Here is a 21,635-nt window from a genome sequence, read left to right as displayed (position 1 = left end):
TGTCGTAAAATGGCAGGAAGTCTCTGGTGTTGGATCCTGTATGGGATGAGCCAAGTTCTGTGGTTCTGTAGCCTGAAATCATACATGGAAGTTTCGTTACAGTTTTTCATGTAACTTTGTGAGCCAAACACAGCAGTATAGGACTTTATGCCCCTCCATTCACCAGAACCCACTATTGCCTTTGGTTCAAAAAAATGTGTCCAAATTGCATCAAACTGCTGGATGTCAGACTTACAATTTATTCATATGATAATGCTGCCCTTCTGTCTTACTGAGATTGTGGTTACCAGAAGAATAATAACTTATTTCCTCCCAGGAGCTGCCAGCTTTCAGTCATGAGGTGTGCATGGAGCAGCTTTAGTCGCCGCTTACAGCACCGCTCACTATACTGTGATCACTGATTTACGCATGCCCAGGCACTTCGCTTGACAGCTTACTTTGGACAGATGCACTACAGAGCTATCTATCAAAGTGCTAGCGCATGCTTACAGCTGTGCTCACAGTACAGTGAGCGGTGACAGAAGCGGGCTCGTGTACACCCCCCATGACTGAAAGCCGGCGGCACCCGGGAGGAAATAAGTTTATTTTGTTCCGGAGCCGCACTTTCAGTAAGGCAGACAAGCAGCGTTGTAACATTGTATACCTACAGATCAACTCTATATCTGGAGATGCAGTAAATAGCATTTTCCGACATGACAGGTTCCCTTTAACATGTTGCAGAAAGGTGTCATGATGCAGAAAATTATACCTGTATAATTAACCCAGCAAAAACCACTGAACTTGTGAAGTCAGTTGTCGAATTACCCTTTATGTGCAGTCAGCTCTTCTGTTCATTCTCTATATGAGCTCGTTCACATGCCCCATTTTTGCGTATGAGTTTTATCAGTGGTTCTTACTCTTAGAATTCATGTTTATAATATTCTATGGGGATGTTTGCATGTCTGACTTTTTCCTCGGACCGTGTGGTCCTCAATATTGGAGACATGTCCAATTTTGATCCCAGGGTCAGATCAAAATCGACATTGCAAGTCAATAGGTCCATGAAAAAATCAGACTGCAGTCGGACTGTCAAAAAGGAAAAGGTGGAGAAACTTTTTTTTTTTATTTCTCCATGTACAAGAATAACAGATGATATTCAGACCACACTCTGACCGAAGTCTAATCAGAATTATGGGTCCGTTTTGCTTGTATGTGGAAAAATCGAACATGTGAATGAGCCATATCAGTGAGTGTCACAACTGTCCAACTTCCAGAAAGTCATAAAAGGTTGTAAAATGTTCCTTTTCTTCCATTTTTACTTTATCGCTGTGTTATTATTCTTCCAGATGAGCCCCAAGTCTCAATTGAAGGCTTTGATGGCAATTGGTACGTGAAGCGTCCGGAGGTAAAGCTGACGTGCAGAGCGGATGCCAACCCTCCGGCTCACTTATACACGTGGCGAACGTAAGCATGGCTATTACTCCTTATTCTCTTGCAGTGGCCATTTCTCATTGCTACTATATGTGCACTTTATATTACAATATGGGATATACACTGCTCAAAAAATAAAGGAAACACTTAAACAACAGAATATAACTCCAAGTAAATCAAACTTCTGTGAAATCAAACTGTCCACTTAGGAAGCAACACTGATTGACAGTCAATTTCACATGCTGTTGTGCAAATGGAATAGACAATAGATGGAAATTATTGGCAATTATCAAGACACACTCAATAAAGGAGTGGTTCTGCAGGTGGGGACCACAGACCACATCTCAATACCAATGCTTTCTGGCTCATCTTTTGGTCACTTTTTGAATGTTGGTTGTGCTTTTACACTCGTGGTAGCATGAGACAGACTCTGCAACCCACAGAAGTTGCTCAGGTAGTGCAGCTCATCCAGGATGGCACATCAATGCGAGCTGTGGCAAGAAGGTTTGCTGTGTCTGTCAGCGTAGTGTCCAAAGGCTGGAGGCGCTACCAGGAGACAGGCCAGTACACCAGGAGACGTGGAGGGGGCCGTAGGAGGGCAACAACCCAGGAGCAGGACCGCTACCTTCGCCTTTGTGCAAGAAGGAACAGGAGGAGCACAGCCAGAACCCTGCAAAATGACCTCCAACAGGCCACAAATGTGCATGTGTCTGCACAAACGGTTAGAAACCGACTCCATGAGGGTGGTATGAGGGCCCGACGTCCACAGATGGGGGTTGAGCTCAAAGCCCAACACCGTGCAGGACGCTTGGCATTTGCCACTGAACACCAGGAATGGCAAAGTCACCACTGGCGCTGTGTGCTCTTCACAGATAAAAGCAGGTTCACACTGAGCACATGTGACTAACGTGACAGAGTCTGGAGACGCCATGGAGAGCGATCTGCTGCCTGCAACATCCTTCAGCATGACCATTTTGGCAGTGGGTCAGTAATGGTGTGAGGTGGCATTTCTTTGGAGGGCCGCACAGCCCTCCATGTGCTCGTCGAGGTAGCCTAACTGCCATTAGGTACCGAGATGAGATCCTCAGACCCCTTGTGAGACCATATGCTGGTGCGGTTGACCCTGGGTTCCTCCTAATGCAGGACAATGCCAGACCTCATGTGGCTGTAGTGTGTCAGCAGTTCCTGCAAGATGAAGGCATTAAAGCTATGGACTGGCCCGCCCGTTCCTCAGACCTGAATCCGATTGAGTACATCTGGGACATCATCTCTCGCTCCATCCACCAACGTCTCGTTGCACCACAGACTGTCCAGGAGTTGACGGATGCTTTAGTCCAGGTCTGGGAGGAGATCCCACAGGAGACCATCAGCAATCTCATCAGGAGCATGCCCAGGCGTTGTAGGGAGGTCATACAGGCACGTGGAGGCCACACACAATACTGAGCCTCATTTTGACTTGTTTTAAGGACATTACATCAAAGTTGGCTCAGCCTGTAGTGTGTTTTTCCACTTTAATGTTGGGGGTGACTCCAAATCCAGGCCTCCATTGGTTAATAAATTTGATTTCCATTGATGATTTTTGTGTGATTTTGTTGTCAGCACATTCAACTTTGTACAGAACAAAGTATTCAATGAGAATATTTCATTCATTCAGATCTAGGATGTGTTATTTGAGTGTTCCCTTTATTTTTTTAAGCAGTGTAGTTCACAACAAGTATTTTTCTATTTTTCATCCTCGGGTGTAGATAACAGCCGATAACTACACCAGAGTCCTTTTTGCATATCCATGATATTCGAGCTAATCTTAGGTTAATCTTACATTATTAATTGACTTTATCTTCTACATTTCAGTTACTTAACAATTTAATAAAGCCGAAGCTGCACTGAATGATTGGCCTGTCGTGTTTGCTGCCAGCCATTGTCCTCGTTCTTATCTCCATAGACTTTTTTAGTAAGCATTATTGCAAAAGTACAATAGCAGCGTGATTGTAAATAATTTGACTGTTATTAAAATGTCTGCTCGTATAGGAGTCTATGGAGGCTGCCGCAGACAATTATGTCTCACTGTCGTGCTTTATAGAGAAAGAACAAAGTTGTCTGCAGATAAGAGATATATAAGCAAACAAGGGGTTTCGTCTGTATTACTTTGGAAGATAAAAAAATCTGTGTCGTTTTACATGAAGATATTAGGCTGAGCTGATTGATGTTTCATAATTCTGCTCTGATTAATTAAATTGTGCAAACATTCAACAAAACATTTACCAAAATGGAAAGTTTCACATAAATATCAGCGAAGACTAGAACTGATGAGGAAAGCAGGGGGTAGCCACAAAAGCTGCAGAAATAACTAGGCTCTAGATACCAGAAGTCACCTGACGTTGCCACTAAGTCTGCGTTCACATGCTGCGTGTTTGCAGTGTATTTTTCTGTAGCCAAAACCTGATTTCTTGGCATTAAGAGCACAGGATTTGATGTTTTTTTTAGCTGCATTTTTGGGGGTGCAGATTACCTGTGTATTGTCATTGTCTTTTATTCACCAAAAAAAAACCTGTTTGCTTTGTTTTTTGCACTTTCTTATTGGTAAAAAAAAATAGGTGAAAAAATATTTCAAAAACACTGGAAGAATATCTAAAATGCTGCACATCTCAAATTCAGCCAGGAAAAAAAAAAACAAGCGTGTGCGTGAGATTTCTTAAATCTTAAATTCTTAAAAAATGTCCTATGAGGAACTGTTAGAGGATTTGGGAAAGTTTAGGTTGCAAAAGAGAAGACTAATAGGAGACTTAATACTCTTGAGGTTTTTTTCAAAAGTTCAAAAGGAACAAGTTTTCAAGCAGAAACCGCTTCAAAAAGTCTCTGCTATTGGGGGAGGTTTTGGAGGAGTTTTTCTTTTCATGGAGCTGCTTTGAAGTGTTTTTTGCAGTTTTTTGATTGGATTGCCCTAATTGGAGACGTTTATTTCGGAATCCATTTCAAAGAAGAGACATTAACTTTCTTTTTTTCCAACCAGGCATATTCCAAAATTTCTTCAGAATAAAATAATTTCAAAAACTCCTCATATGAACATCAAAGTGGATTTACCGTAGAAATGAATTGGGTTCTCCCAAGAGTTTTTAAAGCGGTTTTTGAAATGGATTTTCAAGAGTTTCTGCTCAAAAAACTCCTGAAAAAGAAAACTTAGTTTAATTATAGCCTTTGTCTCCAAAAGTCATCATTTCTACTGTGGTATGAGCTCTTCATTGGGCTCATCAACACTAATATAAAACACCCCTAAGGTATCTTCTCCATCTAAGCAATGGCCCATATTTACTATGGTGGACGTGCCTGTGTTTATTTTTGTATATTTTAAGCAAAACTTCTGGCGCAAAGATTTTTAGACAGATTTATTAAACTTTTGAGCCTAAAATAGGCCAACTAAGAGTTGACGTAAGAATAAGTGTTCATGTGAAGTCTCATGTAATGATGGTGCCCTCTCTGGTTAGTGCGTAATGGCTGACAAAAGTTGTACTTCACTATAAATTTCCATGATACAATGGGCCTGGTGTGACAATTACGCTGTAACAGAAGCCAGACCATGCAAGCTTAACATTGATTTATTTAAATTTGTGAATCTAGCAAAAGTTACCTGACCTTCTGAACAGGAATCCTACATAAGGGCAAACATAATGGCCCATACACAAATAATGGCCCGTACACAAATAATGGCCCATATACAAATAATGGCCCATATACAAATAATGGCCCATACACAAATAATGGCCCATACACAAATAATGGCCCATACACAAATAATGGCGCATACACAAATAATGGCCCATACACAACGCTCTGATGATTTGTTCCCGATTTTCATTAAAAAAATATATATATATATACAGTACCGACATACCAATGCGTGAATCACGCAACCAAAATTATTTCATTAATTATTTTTACAAACCCTTGTACACCCCGTGTCCTGTCCTTTGATTGAGCATTGGATGCTGGGGCTCTCTGTGATGGCTCTACACATAAAAAACCTCAATGGGGAGGGTGATGTCTGGTAAGCTCTTGCAACAATTTTCCAACTCTTCTGAGAATCTAGGAGGATTCCCCTTTTTTTTGAGGGGTTTTCTGATCAGAACGTTCCTGAAGAGTTGGTGTGGGCAGACACTACATTTACTGGCCAAACAGAACCTAAAGGACACTTTCCTGGCCGACATTGAATGAAGGTGTAAGAAAGGCGATTCCTGCAACTAAACAGGAAAGGGTTCTTTACAGTCAGAGCAGTCAGACTGTGGAATGCCGACCACAAGAGGTAGTAATGGCAGACACTATAACAGCTGTAAAAGAGGGCTGGCTGATTTCCTCGATACACAACATTGTGGGTTAAAGTTAAATTAGTGACAAAATGTACAATTGGTGGAGGAAGGTTGAACTTTATGGACTTAGGTCTTTATTTAACCGATATAAGATGCATATTTCTGGGGTGCACAGCAGGAGGACACTGCTAATTTAGTAGGAAAATAGGTGTAGCTCTGTATATGCCTTTTGCATGGTATACACTTGAGTATATGATCCCTTATTATGTAACACTGACATATTGATCTTAGCATATGACGCGCCCCCTGGGCCTGTGTTGTGCAGGGGAACCCGGAACCGGGCCTGTTGTAGAATGCTGGGGGTTGTAGTCTCCGTGTGGCGATGACCCGGCCCGTGCCGAGGGTGGTCAAACCAGTGGCAGTCTTAATGTATAGCAAATGTCCGACTACGCCACCCGTGGATTGCGGTCAGTGGGGACCGCCGCTGCGCTGCTGACCGCTGAGGCTGATGTTGTTTGCGCAGCCGAGTATGGGATAACTCCCCATGGGAGAAGTATTGCCTCAGGGCAGCTAATGTGAGAGATGATGGGAGTGATGGTGTGAGGGTCCCAGTGCTAATGTTGCTGGTGCGGCAAGGAATCACAGAGACGTGAGGTGCAGTTCAGGGTCTTTACTGATGGTACAAGGCAGACCCTCCCGGGAGTACTGGCTAGTATAAGGGGCCTGGTCAGTCTGCGAGCAAGCAGGAGTTCCCCTGGCCAGGTGGAGTTGTAGGCCTCCCCGTTTATCTGCACTCTTCCTGGCTACCTTGCTGTCAGCGGTTACAAGTAGCCCACGTCCCTGAGTATACCGTGTGGTGCTCACCCTTATGGCTGGTCACTTGGGGCCTTCTGTTAGCCTCCGCTCCTGGATGGCGGCGCTGGTCCCTTCTTTGTGACTGAGCCTCCGGGCTTCTTTGGCCAGAGGACCTGGAATCCCCTGCCGGTTGGTTTCTGCTGCTGGGTATATATCAGTCCCCACAGCCTCGGACTCCTGTGTCCGGTTTTAGTAACTTCAGCCAGGGCGAGCTATATCTCTGCTCACAGCCCCTGGCCTTCAGCTGCTGCTCCTACAGAGCTCCTGTTCTCACTTTCCCTCTCCAGGCTCTGACTGCTCTGCTTATTCTGCAGGCTCTGTCTCTGTCTGCTCTAATCCCGCCCCAGACCCAGTTTATAAGGGCAGATTCCTCCCCTCCCAGGTCTGGGCGGGCAGTGTTGCATGCTTAGGGCTCCTGACCAGAGAAACCTCCCACTTGCTCTCAGACATAATATCTCTATTACTGTGGCAACCAGACCCCTGGGGTGTCACATTCCCCCCTAGTAAATTTTAGTACTCCGGGACTAAACACATTTTTTTAAAGAAACATAAATACAGGGAATAACATATTTACAAGAAGCTTTAGTTCTTTAAAGGTCACGGCGTGTCCGCAACCGGGTGTCCATATCACCCAAGGTGAAGCTTTAAGTGAAGTAGGGGACCTGTCCAAAGCAAACCCCTTGCGTTGTCCTTGGGCGTGGCTGCAAGGGTCGTCTAACTACTTTGGGACGCAAGGAGGCCACGCCAGACAGGTTTTCTATTCCGCGGCCGTCTTCGCAAGAGGCACCAAGGTGCAACTATCTACAAAACTGTTCCGGTTATCCAGCGTCCATAACCTGTTAGTCCATAAAAATCTGCAGGGTAACTGGAGAAACATAATTAATTACAGGCAACAAACATAAACCATAAACAGTTAGCAGATAAATTCACAGTGCATTAGTTTAGATTCTCCAGCGAGCGGGCATCTAACCTCTAGTGACTCTAGTGGACCTACGGAGCTCACTAACTGGTTCTGCACTACAGGGTGTAGGAGGTGTTATGGGTAAGCTGGGCAGCTGTCTGCGCACTCTTTGGCTCACTAGGGGCACGGCAGGCTCACTACTAGCAGAGGGTTGATCCTCCTGTACTGCTGGTGTGGACTCTTCTGCCTCTTGGGCCGGCTGCTCTTCCAGCTCTACCGGTTCCTCTGTAGGCACTTGCGGGGCTGGCTGGAGAAAGGTGAGGACGGGTACCACGACAGCGCCGTTTACTTGTGTCCAAGACCGGGGGATGTCTCCGAGTACGGTACTGATCATTTCTTCCCTTTCCTCTGCGGGTTGAGGGTTTTCTTGATCTTCTTCAGGGCTTTGCAGCTGCTCGGGACACTTCTTCAGGTGGTCTCTGGAGACAATGGCTGTGGTTTCTCCTCCATCCTTACTGATTACGCAGATTTTTGGGTTCTCATGGCTTGATGGCAGTACGGTGTACGGGTCCTTCTCCCACTGGTCGTCCAACTTGTGGAGCCGCCTCTTACTCTTCAAGACCTGCTCTCCAGGTACCAGGGGAACAGTGGGAGCATACTGGTTATAAGCCTTCTCTTGCCTTTCTCTAGCTTGAGACAGACTTTGCTCGACGCTCTCCTGTACTTTCCGATACTGCTGCTGCCATTCTGTATCCCAGTCTGCCTCTGGCGAGGTGTCCTCAGGCGTCAGGACTCCCATATCCAGGTCAATAGGCAGCTTACCAGGTCTTGCTCTCATTAGGTAAGCCGGGGTACAGTTGGTGGAACCTACAGGGATGTGGTTATACAGGTCCACCAGATCGGGCAGTTTCTCAGGCCACAGACTGCGTTCTTCCAGGGGCAACGTTTTTAGCAGATCTATCACCACCTGGTTCATCTTCTCGCAGAGTCCATTGGTTTGAGGGTGATAGGGCGTTGTTCTTATCTTCTTGCAGCCATACAGGTTGCAGAACTTCTGGAAGACCTCCGCTTCGAAGGCTGGTCCTTGGTCTGTCAACACTTGGTCCGGGTACCCGTGTGGACGGCAGAAGTGCTGCTGGAAGGCTCTAGCTGCTGTTTGAGCCGTTAAGTCCTTGACCGGGACCACCACCAGGAACCGGGAGTAATGATCTACGATTGTGAGGGCGTAGACATACCCAGATCTGCTTGGAGCCAGTTTCACATGGTCCAGGGCTACCAATTCCAGTGGCTGTCTGGTGATGATGGGATGCAGGGGAGTCTTCTGGCTGGCTCGGTCTTTTCTTCTCAGGTGGCACAGGCCACAGTCTCTGCACCACCTCTCAATGGCTCCTCTCATGCCTACCCAGTAGAACCGTTCACGCAACAAGAACTCCAGCTTCTTCCATCCGAAATGCCCTGCTCCGTTGTGGTATGCCTCCAGAACCATAGCCGCGTCTCGTCTTGGGACCACTACCTGCCAGGTCAACTCATGTGTTCGAGAGTTAACCATTCTCCGGCACAGCTTCTCCCTGTAGAGGAACAGCTTACTTTTCTCCTTCCACAGTTGCTTGGTCTCCTCCGGAGCATCTGGGTCAAGACGGGCATCGGCCTGGGTCAGCATTTCCTTCACCAAATGGACTGCGGGATCACTGTCTTGCGTCTCCTCCCAGTTGTAGTGGGGCAAGGGATTGAACGTCACGGAGCGCCTGTCCTTCACACGGTGGGAATACAGGGTAATCCCATGACGGTGGAACGCAGGGAGCTCAACTTCTTCCAGATCTTCTGGATCTTCCCCTACATCCGGTAAGTTCGGCATTCTAGACAGGGCATCCGCGTTGGCATTTGAGCGTCCTGCCCGGTATTTGATGGTGAATTCAACGTTGGACAGGCGGGCCATCCATCTCTGTTCCAGGGCACCGAGCCTTGCAGTGTCCAGGTGTGTCAACGGGTTGTTATCCGTGTACACGGTGAATTTGGAGGAGGCAAGGTAATGCTTGAAACGTTCGGTCACTGCCCACACTGCTGCCAGGAACTCCAGCTTGAATGAGCTATAATTCTCAGGGTTCCTCTCCGTGGGCCGTAGCTTTTGGCTGGCGTAAGCAATTACCCGTTCTTTCCCTTGCTGGATCTGGGACAGTACGGCTCTTAGCCCGATGTTGCTTGCGTCCGTGTGGAGGATAAAGGGCTGGCTGTAGTCTGGATATGCCAGGATTTCATCCCCCGTGAGGGTCATCTTCAGCTGGCAGAAGGACTCCTCTTCCAGCTTTTCCCACCTAAAGGGCGGCTTCTGGTTTTTGGCTTTCCGAGATTGACCTATCAGGAAGTCCTGCTTTGGGGCTGCCATTTTGGTGAAACCGGGAATGAATCTTCGGTAGTAGCCTACCAACCCGAGGAACTGCCGCACTTCTTTTATGCTGGAGGGTCTTGGCCAGTCCTTAATCACGGTGATCTTATCAGGGTCAGGAGCCACTCCGTCAGCACTCACCACGTGTCCCAGGTATTGCACCCTTGGTTTCAGGAGGTGACACTTGGAGGGTTTCACCTTTAGGCCGTAGTTTGCCAGAGCTTCGAACACTTCTGCCAGGTGTTTCAGGTGGTCCTCGTAGGTCTTGGAATAGACGATGACATCGTCCAGGTATAACAGGACCGTCTCGAAGTTCCGGTGTCCCAGACAGCATTCCATCAACCGTTGGAAGGTTCCTGGTGCGTTGCAGAGCCCGAACGGCATACAGTTAAATTCACTGAGACCCATCGGGGTGGTGAATGCGGTCTTCTCCCGGTCCGCCTCTGCTACAGGAACCTGCCAGTACCCGCTAGTGAGATCCAAAGTAGAGAAGAAGTTAGCAGATTTTAATGCAGCTAAGGACTCTTCTATCCTTGGTAACGGGTACGCATCTTTGTGTGTGATACGGTTGACCTTCCTGTAGTCTACACACATTCTCATGGTGTTGTCTTTCTTTTTCACTACGACTAGTGGAGCTGCCCAGGGGCTACAGCTGTCCCTGATTACCCCAGCCTCCTTCATGTCTCTAAGCATCCCCTTGGCGTGTTGGTAGTGTGCCGGGGGTACGGGTCTGTATCTCTCCTTTATGGGAGGATGGTCTCCCGTGGGGATGTGGTGTTCTACCCCCTTTACTCGCCCGAAGTCTAGCGGGTGTTTACTAAACACTCTCTCGTACTCTCGAACCACCCGATAGACTCCCTGTTTCTGGTGTGAGGGAGTGGAGTCAGTACCCAAATGCAGTTGCTGACACCAGTCCTCCATTGGTTTCTTAGAGCCGTTACCTTCCTCTGGTTGAGATGGAGGCAAGGGTTCCACGGCCTGTACAGAATTCTGGTTTATGGTGAACAATTTGGCTAGCGTGGCATTCCGGGGCAGGTATACTTCTCTCTCCCCGATATTTATGATGCGAACGGGCACCCTCCCATGGCGTACATCGACCACCCCCCGTGCCGTCAAAATGGTGGGCCTACTGTCTGAGTAGACGGGTTCTACCATTGCTTGGTAGTCTCTACCTCTTAGACCAATAGCTGCCCGGCACCAAATCATCATCTCACTTTTTGGGGGCATGGCAATAGGGAACGGGTCACACATTCTCACGCTACCTATCTCACCACCAGATAGTTCCACCTGTTGCCGCTTCATCAGTGCCCGGATCTCTTTTTGGAGCACACGCTGCTGGCCGGAACTGGCGTTCTTGGCAACCTGCTATAAAATGAGAATCACCTCTGCAAGACAATTTTCAATCACATTAGTTCCCAAGGTTATTCTAGGGTGACTCTCATGACGGTCTATGTCCACTATAATCAGTCCTTGTGCCGCCAGTTCGACTTTACCGATCTTAATGCTCACCTCTTTGAATCCCACCTGCGGCACGGGCTGACCATTGCTGGCGATGATACTCAGGTCGTCATCTGGGTAGCGGGTTATGTCCGAGTCATTCCAGTACTGTTTAAAGAGCACGTACGGGATGGAGGTCACCTGTGACCCAGTGTCTAGTAGGGCACTCATAGGAATGCCATCCAGTACCACAGGCAAGATTGCACGTCCCCCTACGTATTTATCACGCCAGTTTGATGGGCCTGATGGTCTTATGCCTGGGGGTTGGCCCTCTACCCCAGGTTGTGCCCGTTTAAATGACAGTACCTTGCCACATGTCCGGGTTGATTGCAGCGGCGGCAGATGGGTCGTCCGTCCTCGTTGTATCTGTCGCTGGGTCTTCCTCTGGCCGGTGGGGTCCTCCTCAGTTGGTGCCACGGGACGTCCTCCGGTCCGGATGCCAGCTGGATCTTTCCTGGAGAAGAGACCTGTAAAGACTGCACAGTTCTGGTTAGCGCGGCAACGCTCTTAGTCAGCTCTTGGACCTGATGGTGCAGGTCTGTAGCCGGGTCACTGTTTAAAGCCTGCGCATCAGCTCCCACAGGCCCTGCAGACAAGGGCGCCGTCTCCTGGTGGTAAGTGATAGCAGGGCGCCTGTGGGTCACAGCGCCACCTGGTGCCGGTTCTCGGAGCACCCGGATGGCTCTGTCCTTGAACTGTGCAAAGTCCAGGTCAGGGTCCTGTAAGGCCATTGCCTGCAACTGGGTTCGGTGGGCATTGCACAGTAGACCCTCAATAAATTGTTCAGTCAACAGCTTATCTTCATTTCCCACGCTGTCAGGGTCTGCCTGCTTAATGGCTCTCAGGGCCTCTTGTAGGTTTAGAGCATAGTCTCTTATACTCTCATGTGCCCGCTGTTAACACCCGTAAAACCTGAGCTTTATTTCGGCTGAGGTGCGGGTATCAAATGTGTCTTTCAGCCGGGCTAGTATTTCTCTGACAGTCCTCTTCCTCCCAGGTGGCCAGGACTTTACCTCCCTTTGGGCTGCCCCGATTAATTGGGCCACCAGGATGCTCACCTTTTGCTCTTCTGTGAGGGGGTACACCTGGAAGAGGCTATCCAGTCTTTCTCTAAAGTCATTTAGAGTATGTGACTCCCCTGAGTACTGGGGTAGCCAGGTTGCCCCCGGGATATAGGGCATGGTGAATGGCATGACTGCTGCAGCGGTTGCGCTGGCGGTGGCTGTGGCAGTGGAGCTCCCCTCGGTATCCGGCATCCTCCTCCCCCCTAGTGGACCGTGGCCTACCTTGCGATGCTCTTCTTCCGTAGGCCGCGGCTCCGCAGTCGATCGTCGGGGTTGAGGACCTGGCGTCGCGCTCCGATGACGTCAGCGTCGCTCTTCCTCCCTTCCAGGACCTTGCGTAGCGTCAGAGCGTGGGGCGGAGCTTCGGATCTCGCGCGCTTTCGGCGTCCACGCCCCTCTTCTTCCCGTGCGGCGTCCCGAAGATGGCGTCCGAAGGGGGGAAGCAGCTGCGGATGGCGGGAAGAAGACAGAAGACGGCGGGAAACGGTCCAAGATGGTGTCTGATGGCGGGAAACGACTCCGGACGGCGGGAAACTTCACCACAGGTAAGTATAAAAGTCTCTTTTTCAGGCACGCAGTACCCGGTGGTTGCGGGCACGAAATCCTGCCGACTTCGCCAAAGTTGACGCGCCCCCTGGGCCTGTGTTGTGCAGGGGAACCCGGAACCGGGCCTGTTGTAGAATGCTGGGGGTTGTAGTCTCTGTGTGGCGGTGACCCGGTCCGTGCCCAGGGTGGTCAAACCAGTGGCAGTCTTAATGTATAGCAAATGTCCGACTACGCCACCCGTGGATTGCGGTCAGTGGGGACCGCCGCTGCGCTGCCGACCGCTGAGGCTGATGTTGTTTGCGCAGCCGAGTATGGGATAACTCCCCACGGGAGAAGTATTGCCTCAGGGCAGCTAATGTGAGAGATGATGGGAGTGATGGTGTGAGGGTCCCAGTGCTAATGGTGCTGGTGCGGCAAGGAATCACAGAGACGTGAGGTGCAGTTCAGGGTCTTTACTGATGGTACAAGGCAGACCCTCCCGGGAGTACTGGCTAGTATAAGGGGCCTGGTCAGTCTGCGAGCAAGCAGGAGTTCCCCTGGCCAGGTGGAGTTGTAAGCCTCCCCATTTATCTGCACTCTTCCTGGCTACCTTGCTGTCAGCGGTTACAAGTAGCCCACGTCCCTGAGTATACCGTGTGGTGCTCACCCGTATGGCTGGTCACTTGGGGCCTTCTGTTAGCCTCCGCTCCTGGATGGCGGCGCTGGTCCCTTCTTTGTGACTGAGCCTCCGGGCTTCTTTGGCCAGAGGACCTGGAATCCCCTGCCGGTTGGTTTCTGCTGCTGGGTATATATCAGTCCCCACAGCCTCGGACTCCTGTGTCCGGTTTTAGTAACTTCAGCCAGGGCGAGCTATATCTCTGCTCACAGCCCCTGGCCTTCAGCTGCTGCTCCTACAGAGCTCCTGTTCTCACTTTCCCTCTCCAGGCTCTGACTGCTCTGCTTGTTCTGCAGGCTCTGTCTCTGTCTGCTCTAATCCCGCCACAGACCCAGTTTATAAGGGCAGATTCCTCCCCTCCCAGGTCTGGGCGGGCAGTGTTGCATGCTTAGGGCTCCTGACCAGAGAAACCTCCCACTTGCTCTCAGACATAATGTCTCTATTACTGTGGCAACCAGACCCCTGGGGTGTCACACATATAAACCTAACAGCTGTAAGTCAGACTAGTAAAGCTAGTGTAGGGGAGTAAATCCAGAAATGTGTGTGGCTATAGATCAAGACTTCTCATCTCCCTGAATTATACACTGCTCAAAAAAATAAAGGGAACACTCAAATACCACATCCTAAATCTGATTGAATGAAATATTCTCATTGAATACTTTGTTCTGTACAAAGTTGAATGTGCTGACAACAAAATCACAGAAAAATCATCAATGGAAATCAAATTTATTAACCAATGGAGGCCTGGATTTGGAGTCATCCCTAAAATTAAAGTGGAAAAACACACTACAGGCTGATCCAACTTTGATGTAATGTCCTTAAAACAAGTCAAAATGAGGCTCAGTATTGTGTGTGGCCTCCACGTGCCTGTATGACCTCCCTACGCGGCTGGGCATGCTCCTGATGAGGTTGCGGATGGTCTCCTGTGGGACCTCCTCCCAGACCTGGACTAAGGCATCCGCCAACTCCTGGACAGTCTGTGGTGCAACAAGACGTTGGTGGATGGAGCGAGACATGATGTCCCAGATGTGCTCAATCGGATTCAGGTCTGGGGAACGGGCGGGCCAGTCCATAGCTTCAATGCCTTCACCTTGCAGAAATTGCTAACACACTCCAGTCATATGAGGTCTGGCATTGTCCTGCATTAGGGGGAACCCAGGGCCAACCGCACCAGCATATGGTCTCACAAGGGGTCTGAGTATCTCATCTCGGTACCTAATGGCAGTCAGGCTACCTCTGGCGAGCACATGGAGGGCTATGTTGCCCTCCAAAGAAATGCCACCCCACACCATTACTGACCCACTGCCAAACCGGTCATGCTGAAGACCGCTCTCCACTTCGTGTCCAGACTCTGTCACGTCTGTCACATGTGCGCAGTGTGAACCTGCTTTCATCTGTGAAGAGCACAGGGCACCAGTGGCGACTTTGCCAATCCTGGTGTTCTGTGGCAAATGCCAAGCGTCCTGCATGGTGTTGGGCTGTGAGCACAACCCCCATCTGTGGATGTCGGGCCCTCATGGAGTCGATTTCTAACCGTTTGTGCAAACACATGCACATTTGTGGCCTGCTGGAGGTCATTTTGCAGGGTTCTGGCAGTGCTCCTCCTGTTCCTCCTTGCACAAAGGCGAAGGTAGCGGTCCTGCTGCTGGGTTGTTGCCCTCCTTTGGTCTCCTCCACGTCTCCTGGTGTACTGGCCTGTCTCCTGGTAGCGCCTCCAGCCTCTGGACACTACGCTGACCGACAAAGCAAACCTTCTTGCCACAGCTCGCAATGATGTGCCATCCTGGATGAGCTGCACTACCTGAGCAACTTCTGTGGGTTGTAGAGTCTGTCTCATGCTACCACAAGTGTGAAAGCACAACCAACATTCAAAAGTGACCAAAACATCAGCCAGAAAGCATTGGTACTGAGATGTGGTCTGTGGTCCCTACCTGCAGAACCACTCCTTTATTGAGGGTGTCTTGATAATTACCATTAATTTCCATCTATTGTCTATTCCATTTGCACAACAGCATGTGAAATTGATTGTCAATCAGTGTTGCTTCCTAAGTGGACAGTTTGATTTCACAGAAGTTTGATTTACTTGGAGTTATATTCTGTTGTTTAAGTGTTTCCTTTATTTTTTTGAGCAGTGTATTATATCACATTAAAGAGGACTTTCATCAAATGTTTCATGTTGAACTGGACACATGATCTAATAGTGGCAGCAGAGCGGAATAAAACATTTTCTTTTTTTTAATTTCGCTACTCCGTTGCAGAGATATTAGCATTCAAAGTTCAATTGTAAAGTGTTGCAGAGTATGTTGGGGCTATATAAATATTATTATTATTGTTATTATTATTTAGAATTACTGAAAGTATTTGGCACCTAATGAGTTAAAGGGGTTCTCTCACAAATAAAAGTTAATTTTAATCAATAGATCTTGGAATAATAATAATAACTCCCACAATTGGATGTGTTTAAATAAAATGCTCCTGTGCTGAGATAATCTTATAAATGTGCTCCTGCTGTGTACTGTGTAATGGCTGTGTCTGACCGTACAGGGACATGGTCTGATCATACCACAGCTCCTGGGCAGGGGAGGAAGCAGAAGACTATACAGATATTACAGCACAGGATCATAGATGATTCTTGCTTTAAACATTGTTTAAAAACAGGCAGGGAAATGTTTTATCTCACAAAAAGAATCATCTGTGATCCCATGCTGTAATATCTGTATACTCTTTTGCTTCCTCCCCTGCCCAGGAGATGTGGTATGATAAGACCATGATACTAAACATGTATAGGTTCTTTTTTATTTAAGTGGTGAAAGAAAAAAAAATCCAAAGTTTGTTAAAAAAAAAAAAAAAAGTTGCCATTTTCCGAGACCCGTAGCATCTCCATTTTTTAGGATCTGGGGACGGGTGACGCTGTCGTTTTTATTGATAGCATTTTGGGGTATATACGATCTTTTAATCGTCTATTATTGCATTTTATTGCAATGTTGCAGCGAGCAAAAAAAAGTAATTCTGTTGTTTTGATTTTCTTTCTCCTTACACCGTTTACCGATCAGATTAATTCTTTTTATATATTGATAGATCGGGCGATTCTGGATGTGGTGATACCAAATATATGTATTTTTTTTATTTTGAATGGGGCCTAAGGGGGGATGATTTAAACTTTTATATTTTTTTAATATTTGTAAAAAACCTTTTTTTTTTTTTTTTTTACTTTTCACTTGCTTCAGTAGTCTCCATGGGAGACAAGAAGCTGCGATCATCTGATCACCTGTGCTACACACAGCAGGGCTTCAGCTATGTGTAACCAAAGTGCTCATCTGCTATGAACGCTGGGCGGCACTCATAGCATCCTGACAATGGCAACTGCAGGGGTTGTCATGCCAACCCATCGGTGACCCGCGGTCATGTGACACGGCATCGGTGACGTCCTTCCACTGTGGCCATGTTAGGTGGATCGCGATTCCACCTGCGGCTGTTAGGGGCACATGACAGCTGATCAGTTCAGCTGTCATGTCCTTGGAAAGGTGCGGGCTCTGGAAAGGGTGTCCTCGGAAAGTGGGATGCGACCTTGGACGTACTCATACGTCCAAGGTCGTTAAGGGGTTAACTTTTTAGTTAAGTCTTAGTGGGTGTTATCAGATAGAATTTACTGGGGCGTGTACGTCGCCTCCCTTTATGAGTTGCTATGTGATAACATCCCCTTGTATTAACTAAAGTTAACTCATTAGGTGCCAAGTAGTTTGATTACCAATCTCTCCTCAACGAAATTAAAGAAAAAAAAATAATAATGATAAAGTTTTATTCTACTCTGCAGCCACCATTACATTACATGTGTGCGGCTCAACATGAAACATTTGGTCAAGCTAACAAGAAGATTATCAGTCAGGATTATCGATCGTCAACCTAAGAGATCAATAAGAGACTTCCAGCTCCCACATACACGTCCACTAAAGGTCCAGTGACCCTACAGTCTGCCTCATTAATGATGCAGTGACCATCTCCTTAACCTGTCACGTACACCAGCGATGTGCATGTCAGAGACCTATGAAGGGTCTCTGTGTTCACCTCTTGGATATAATATTGAGGGTGAGCAGAAAACAAAAACTAAAGTTGAGTCCAAACAGTCTGGACAGTCGATAAAATCCGCCTCAGATTAGGACATGACTGAGCGTCAGCCGTCATTAGGAGTAATAACAATCATCTGACGTGTCAGAAGATAATGAGAGGCTCCTCTCTGCTGATGATGCCTAATGGGGTAATTTGATTTCTCGTCCATCTGCCATTTTTACTGTAGGAGTCATTCCTCCTTACACAGGGGGAGGAAATCCTATAATAACATTATAACCTGGAGTTGCTTGTAATGAACTTTTATATCAAAGTTTATTACAGAGATTTCTCTCCTGATCTAGTCATACTGTGCCTAGGACTATAACGATAACAAGGGTGCATGTACTGTGTATAGAGGAAAGAATTAGTTACTGAAACAGCAGAGAAGCTATAGACCTCTGCTGTAGAGTCATGGTATATAGCGATGTTCTGTTATTTAGTCCATTGCTGCACACAAAAAGATTTACATACAAAAAACCTGCACACACCCAAACATACAATAAAAAAAATAATCCATTTATTAAATTGAGTTATGCACAACAGCTATAACCTACCTGTAATATACAGGATGAGACCCTCAACTATAACACCTCTAATACCAGATTGATGTAATAGAAAATTACTCAGTAATGAAGCAATGGCATTATTGAAAATAATACATTGATGCATAAATAAGAAATACCCCAGAATGAATAGAAATCAATAATCAATAATGCGTGTATCCAAAATGCAAAACTTCAGGGAGGGTTAGAAGGGCTGGGAAATGGCCGGAGGTCCTCACCGCTGATTAAGCTGCGCCCTAGTGCAGCATTACGTGTGATTTTCATCTCCCAGCACTTCCCAACTCGATCTTAAAGACATTGTCCAGTACTTTTTTGAATTGCCCCAATGTATTTAGCATGTGCTCATAAGTGTTTTTGTGATTACCTTTAGTTGTATGTATTGTCTGTGAGTGGCGCTATCGCTGGCCGCTCACAGGCATCACGTAACCCCAGGCTGCAGCCGGCTTTTTATTCCACTGATGTCACATCAAGTGAGGCGTGACATCAGTGACACGGTCCCTGCGGTGGACGCTGGGTTGTGGGTGGGGTTACCCCGCGCGTCACACCCAGCATCCACCGTGTGCTTTCTCAATAAATGAGGAGAGGGAGAGTGTGCGGTGGATGCTGAGTGTGACGCGCGGGGTAACCTCGCCCACAACCCAGCGTCCACCGTGGAGCAAAGCACTGAGTCTCGCCCAGCTGCAGCTGGAACTTGATGTGACATCAGCGGATGTCAGCACCGGCTGCAGCCGGGGGTCACGTGATGCCTGTGAGCGGACATGATAGCGCTCTCACGGGCAATACATACAACTAAAGGTAATCACAAAAACACTTATGATCACATGCTAAATACATTGGGGCAATTCAAAAAAGTACTGGACAAATTTTTTAAGTATTGCCTCATGTTCTTGTTTATGCACTATATTTGGATATATACAGTATATATCTATATACATGTATTATAGTGAAAAACAACAATGTGTGTGTGTGTGTATATATAATACATATGTATGTACACATACAGTACAGACCAAAAGTTTGGACACACCTTCTTATTTAAACATTTTTCTGTATTTTCATGACTATGAAAATTGTACATTCACACTGAAGGCATCAAAACTATGAATTAACACATGTGGAATTATATACTTAACAAAAAAGTGTGAAACAACTGAAAATATGTCTTATATTCTAGGTTCTTCAAAGTAGCCACCTTTTGCTTTGGTGACTGCTTTGCACACTCTTTGCATTCCCCTGACCAATCTATGGCTATCAATGTGCTGAGAATAGACCTTCATTCCAGCCTCCATTGCCATCTTTGTCTGCACCATGAATGTGCGAGAGTGCAGTGGTGTGTGGGGTCAATTGAGCACCTGTAGATGAACTTCTGGCTCATAGCCTAATGTCATGCAACTGCCTTCTAAATGGTTTGTGTAGACTCTGTTTGATGCTTAATGTTTGGTATGTGAGGTCTAATTTCACTTTCAATACAGAATGGATGAAATCAGGGAACAGTAGTACGGCCATTTCCTCAAAATGTCCCTGGACCCATTCTTCAGTATGACACCACCAGGCCGCATGTTGCATGTGCTATTGTGAGCAGCCTGCATAACCTAAACGTGCTACCATGACTCACAGCGTCTCCAGACTTGTCTCCTATCGAGCACATCTGGGATGTCATTGGTCTGCAATTACTAAGGGAGCTGCCAGCATGGATCTTGATGATTTGTCGCCCAAGTGCATTCAGCGTGGTGGGACATTCCTCACAACAATTAATAACCTCATTGATAGCAGCTAAGGCTGGAAGTGCGGGAATTTCTACATGTGGCGCTCATCTTTGATACTGAATAAATCGAGATGTTTTGAAAATGTTGTTTCCATTTTTCCATCATTTGCATGTTATTAACATTAATCATGAACAAGTCTATACATCTTGTGATTTCCTTAATTTCATATTAGTAAGTGACTTTATGTATTTTTTTGGAATGTGTTATCTGTTTCCATCACATTTGCGAAAATAAAATGGTCCGTTCCTTTTAAGTTTGCCTTAAAACCACCAATCCTTATGCTTGGATTTTTACAAGCATTACTATAATTAATTTTCTACAGACAGATATTGAACATATACAGTAAAATACACATACAATGGGGAAAATAAGTATTTGATACACTGCTGATTTTGCAAATTACAAGGAATGGGGAGATCTGTAATTTTTATCGTAGGTACACTTCACCTGTGAGAGACAGAATCTAAAAATAAAAAACTGAAAATCACATTGAATGATTGTTACTTAATTAATTTGCATTTTATTGCATGAAAAAATGAAAAAGTATTTGATGCAATAGAAAAACAGAACTTAATATTTGGTACAGAAACCTTTGTTTGCAATTACAGAGGTCAGACGTTTCCTGTAGTTCTTGACCAAGTTTGCACACACTGCAGCAGGGATTTTTGTCCCACTCCTCCATACAGATTTTCTCCAATCTTTCAGTTTTCGGGACTGTCGCTGGGCAACATTAAGTTTCAGTCCCTTCAAAGATTTTCTATTGGGTTCAGGTCTGGAGACTGGCTAGGCCACTCCAGGACCTTGAAATGCTTCTTATGGAGCCACTCCCTTGTTGCCCTGACTGTGTGTTTTGGGTCATTGTCATGTTGGAAGACCCAGCCACGACTCATCTTCAATGCTCTTACTGAGGGAAGGAGGTTGTTGGCCAAAATCTCACGATACATGACCCAATCCATCTTCCCTTCAATACGGTCGTCCTGTCCCCTTTTCAGAAAAGCACCCCCAAAGTATGATGTTTCCCCCACTATGCTTCACTATTGGGACAGTGTTCTTGGGGTTGTACTCATCCTTCTTCCTCCAAATACAACAAGTGGAGTTGATACCAAAAAGTTCTATTTTGGTCTCATCTGACCACATGACCTTTTCCCATTCCTCCTCAGTATCATCAAGATGATCATTGGTAAACTTCAAACAGGCCTCGACATGTGCTGGCGTGAGCCGGGGGACTTTGCATGCCCTGCAGGATTTTAATCCATGTCAGCGTAGTGTGTTACTAATGGTAATGTTTGAGACTGCGGTCCGAGCTCTCTTTAGGTCATTGATCAGGTCCTACCGTGTAGTTCTGGGCTGATTCTTGACCTTTCTCAGAATCATCCTTACCCCACGAGTTGAGATCTTGCATGGAGCCCCAGACCGAGGAAGATTGACAATCATCTCCATTTTCTAATAATTGTGCCAACAGTTGTTGCCTTCTCAACAAGCTGCTTGCCTATTGTCCTGTAGCCCATCCCAGCCTTGTGCAGGTTTACAATTTTGTCCCTGGTATCCTTAGACAGCTCTTTGGTCTTGGCCATGGTGGAGTGTGTG

At 46.8% G+C, this 21,635-nt stretch overlaps 1 protein-coding gene across 4 annotated transcripts in view; it reads left to right on the top strand.

Annotated features, from left to right (window-relative positions):
* NECTIN1 (nectin cell adhesion molecule 1) overlaps window positions 1-21,635 on the top strand; it is a 463,174-nt gene that overhangs the window by 102,623 nt on the left and 338,916 nt on the right. For all 4 annotated transcript variants that reach the window (XM_073656638.1, XM_073656640.1, XM_073656641.1 and 1 more), the window contains exon 4: window positions 1,326-1,443. In XM_073656638.1, the coding sequence (XP_073512739.1) occupies window positions 1,326-1,443 (118 nt within the window). The remainder of the gene's footprint in view (window positions 1-1,325; window positions 1,444-21,635) is intronic.

The sequence above is a fragment of the Phyllobates terribilis genome, unplaced genomic scaffold (genome assembly GCF_046119375.1).
Source record: "Phyllobates terribilis strain yellow unplaced genomic scaffold, ASM4611937v1 Scaffold_12__6_contigs__length_324123572, whole genome shotgun sequence".
NCBI lineage: Eukaryota > Metazoa > Chordata > Amphibia > Anura > Dendrobatidae > Phyllobates > Phyllobates terribilis.
The sequence above is the reverse complement of the archived record's forward strand: the minus strand, read 5'-3'. Positions and strand labels throughout refer to the sequence as shown.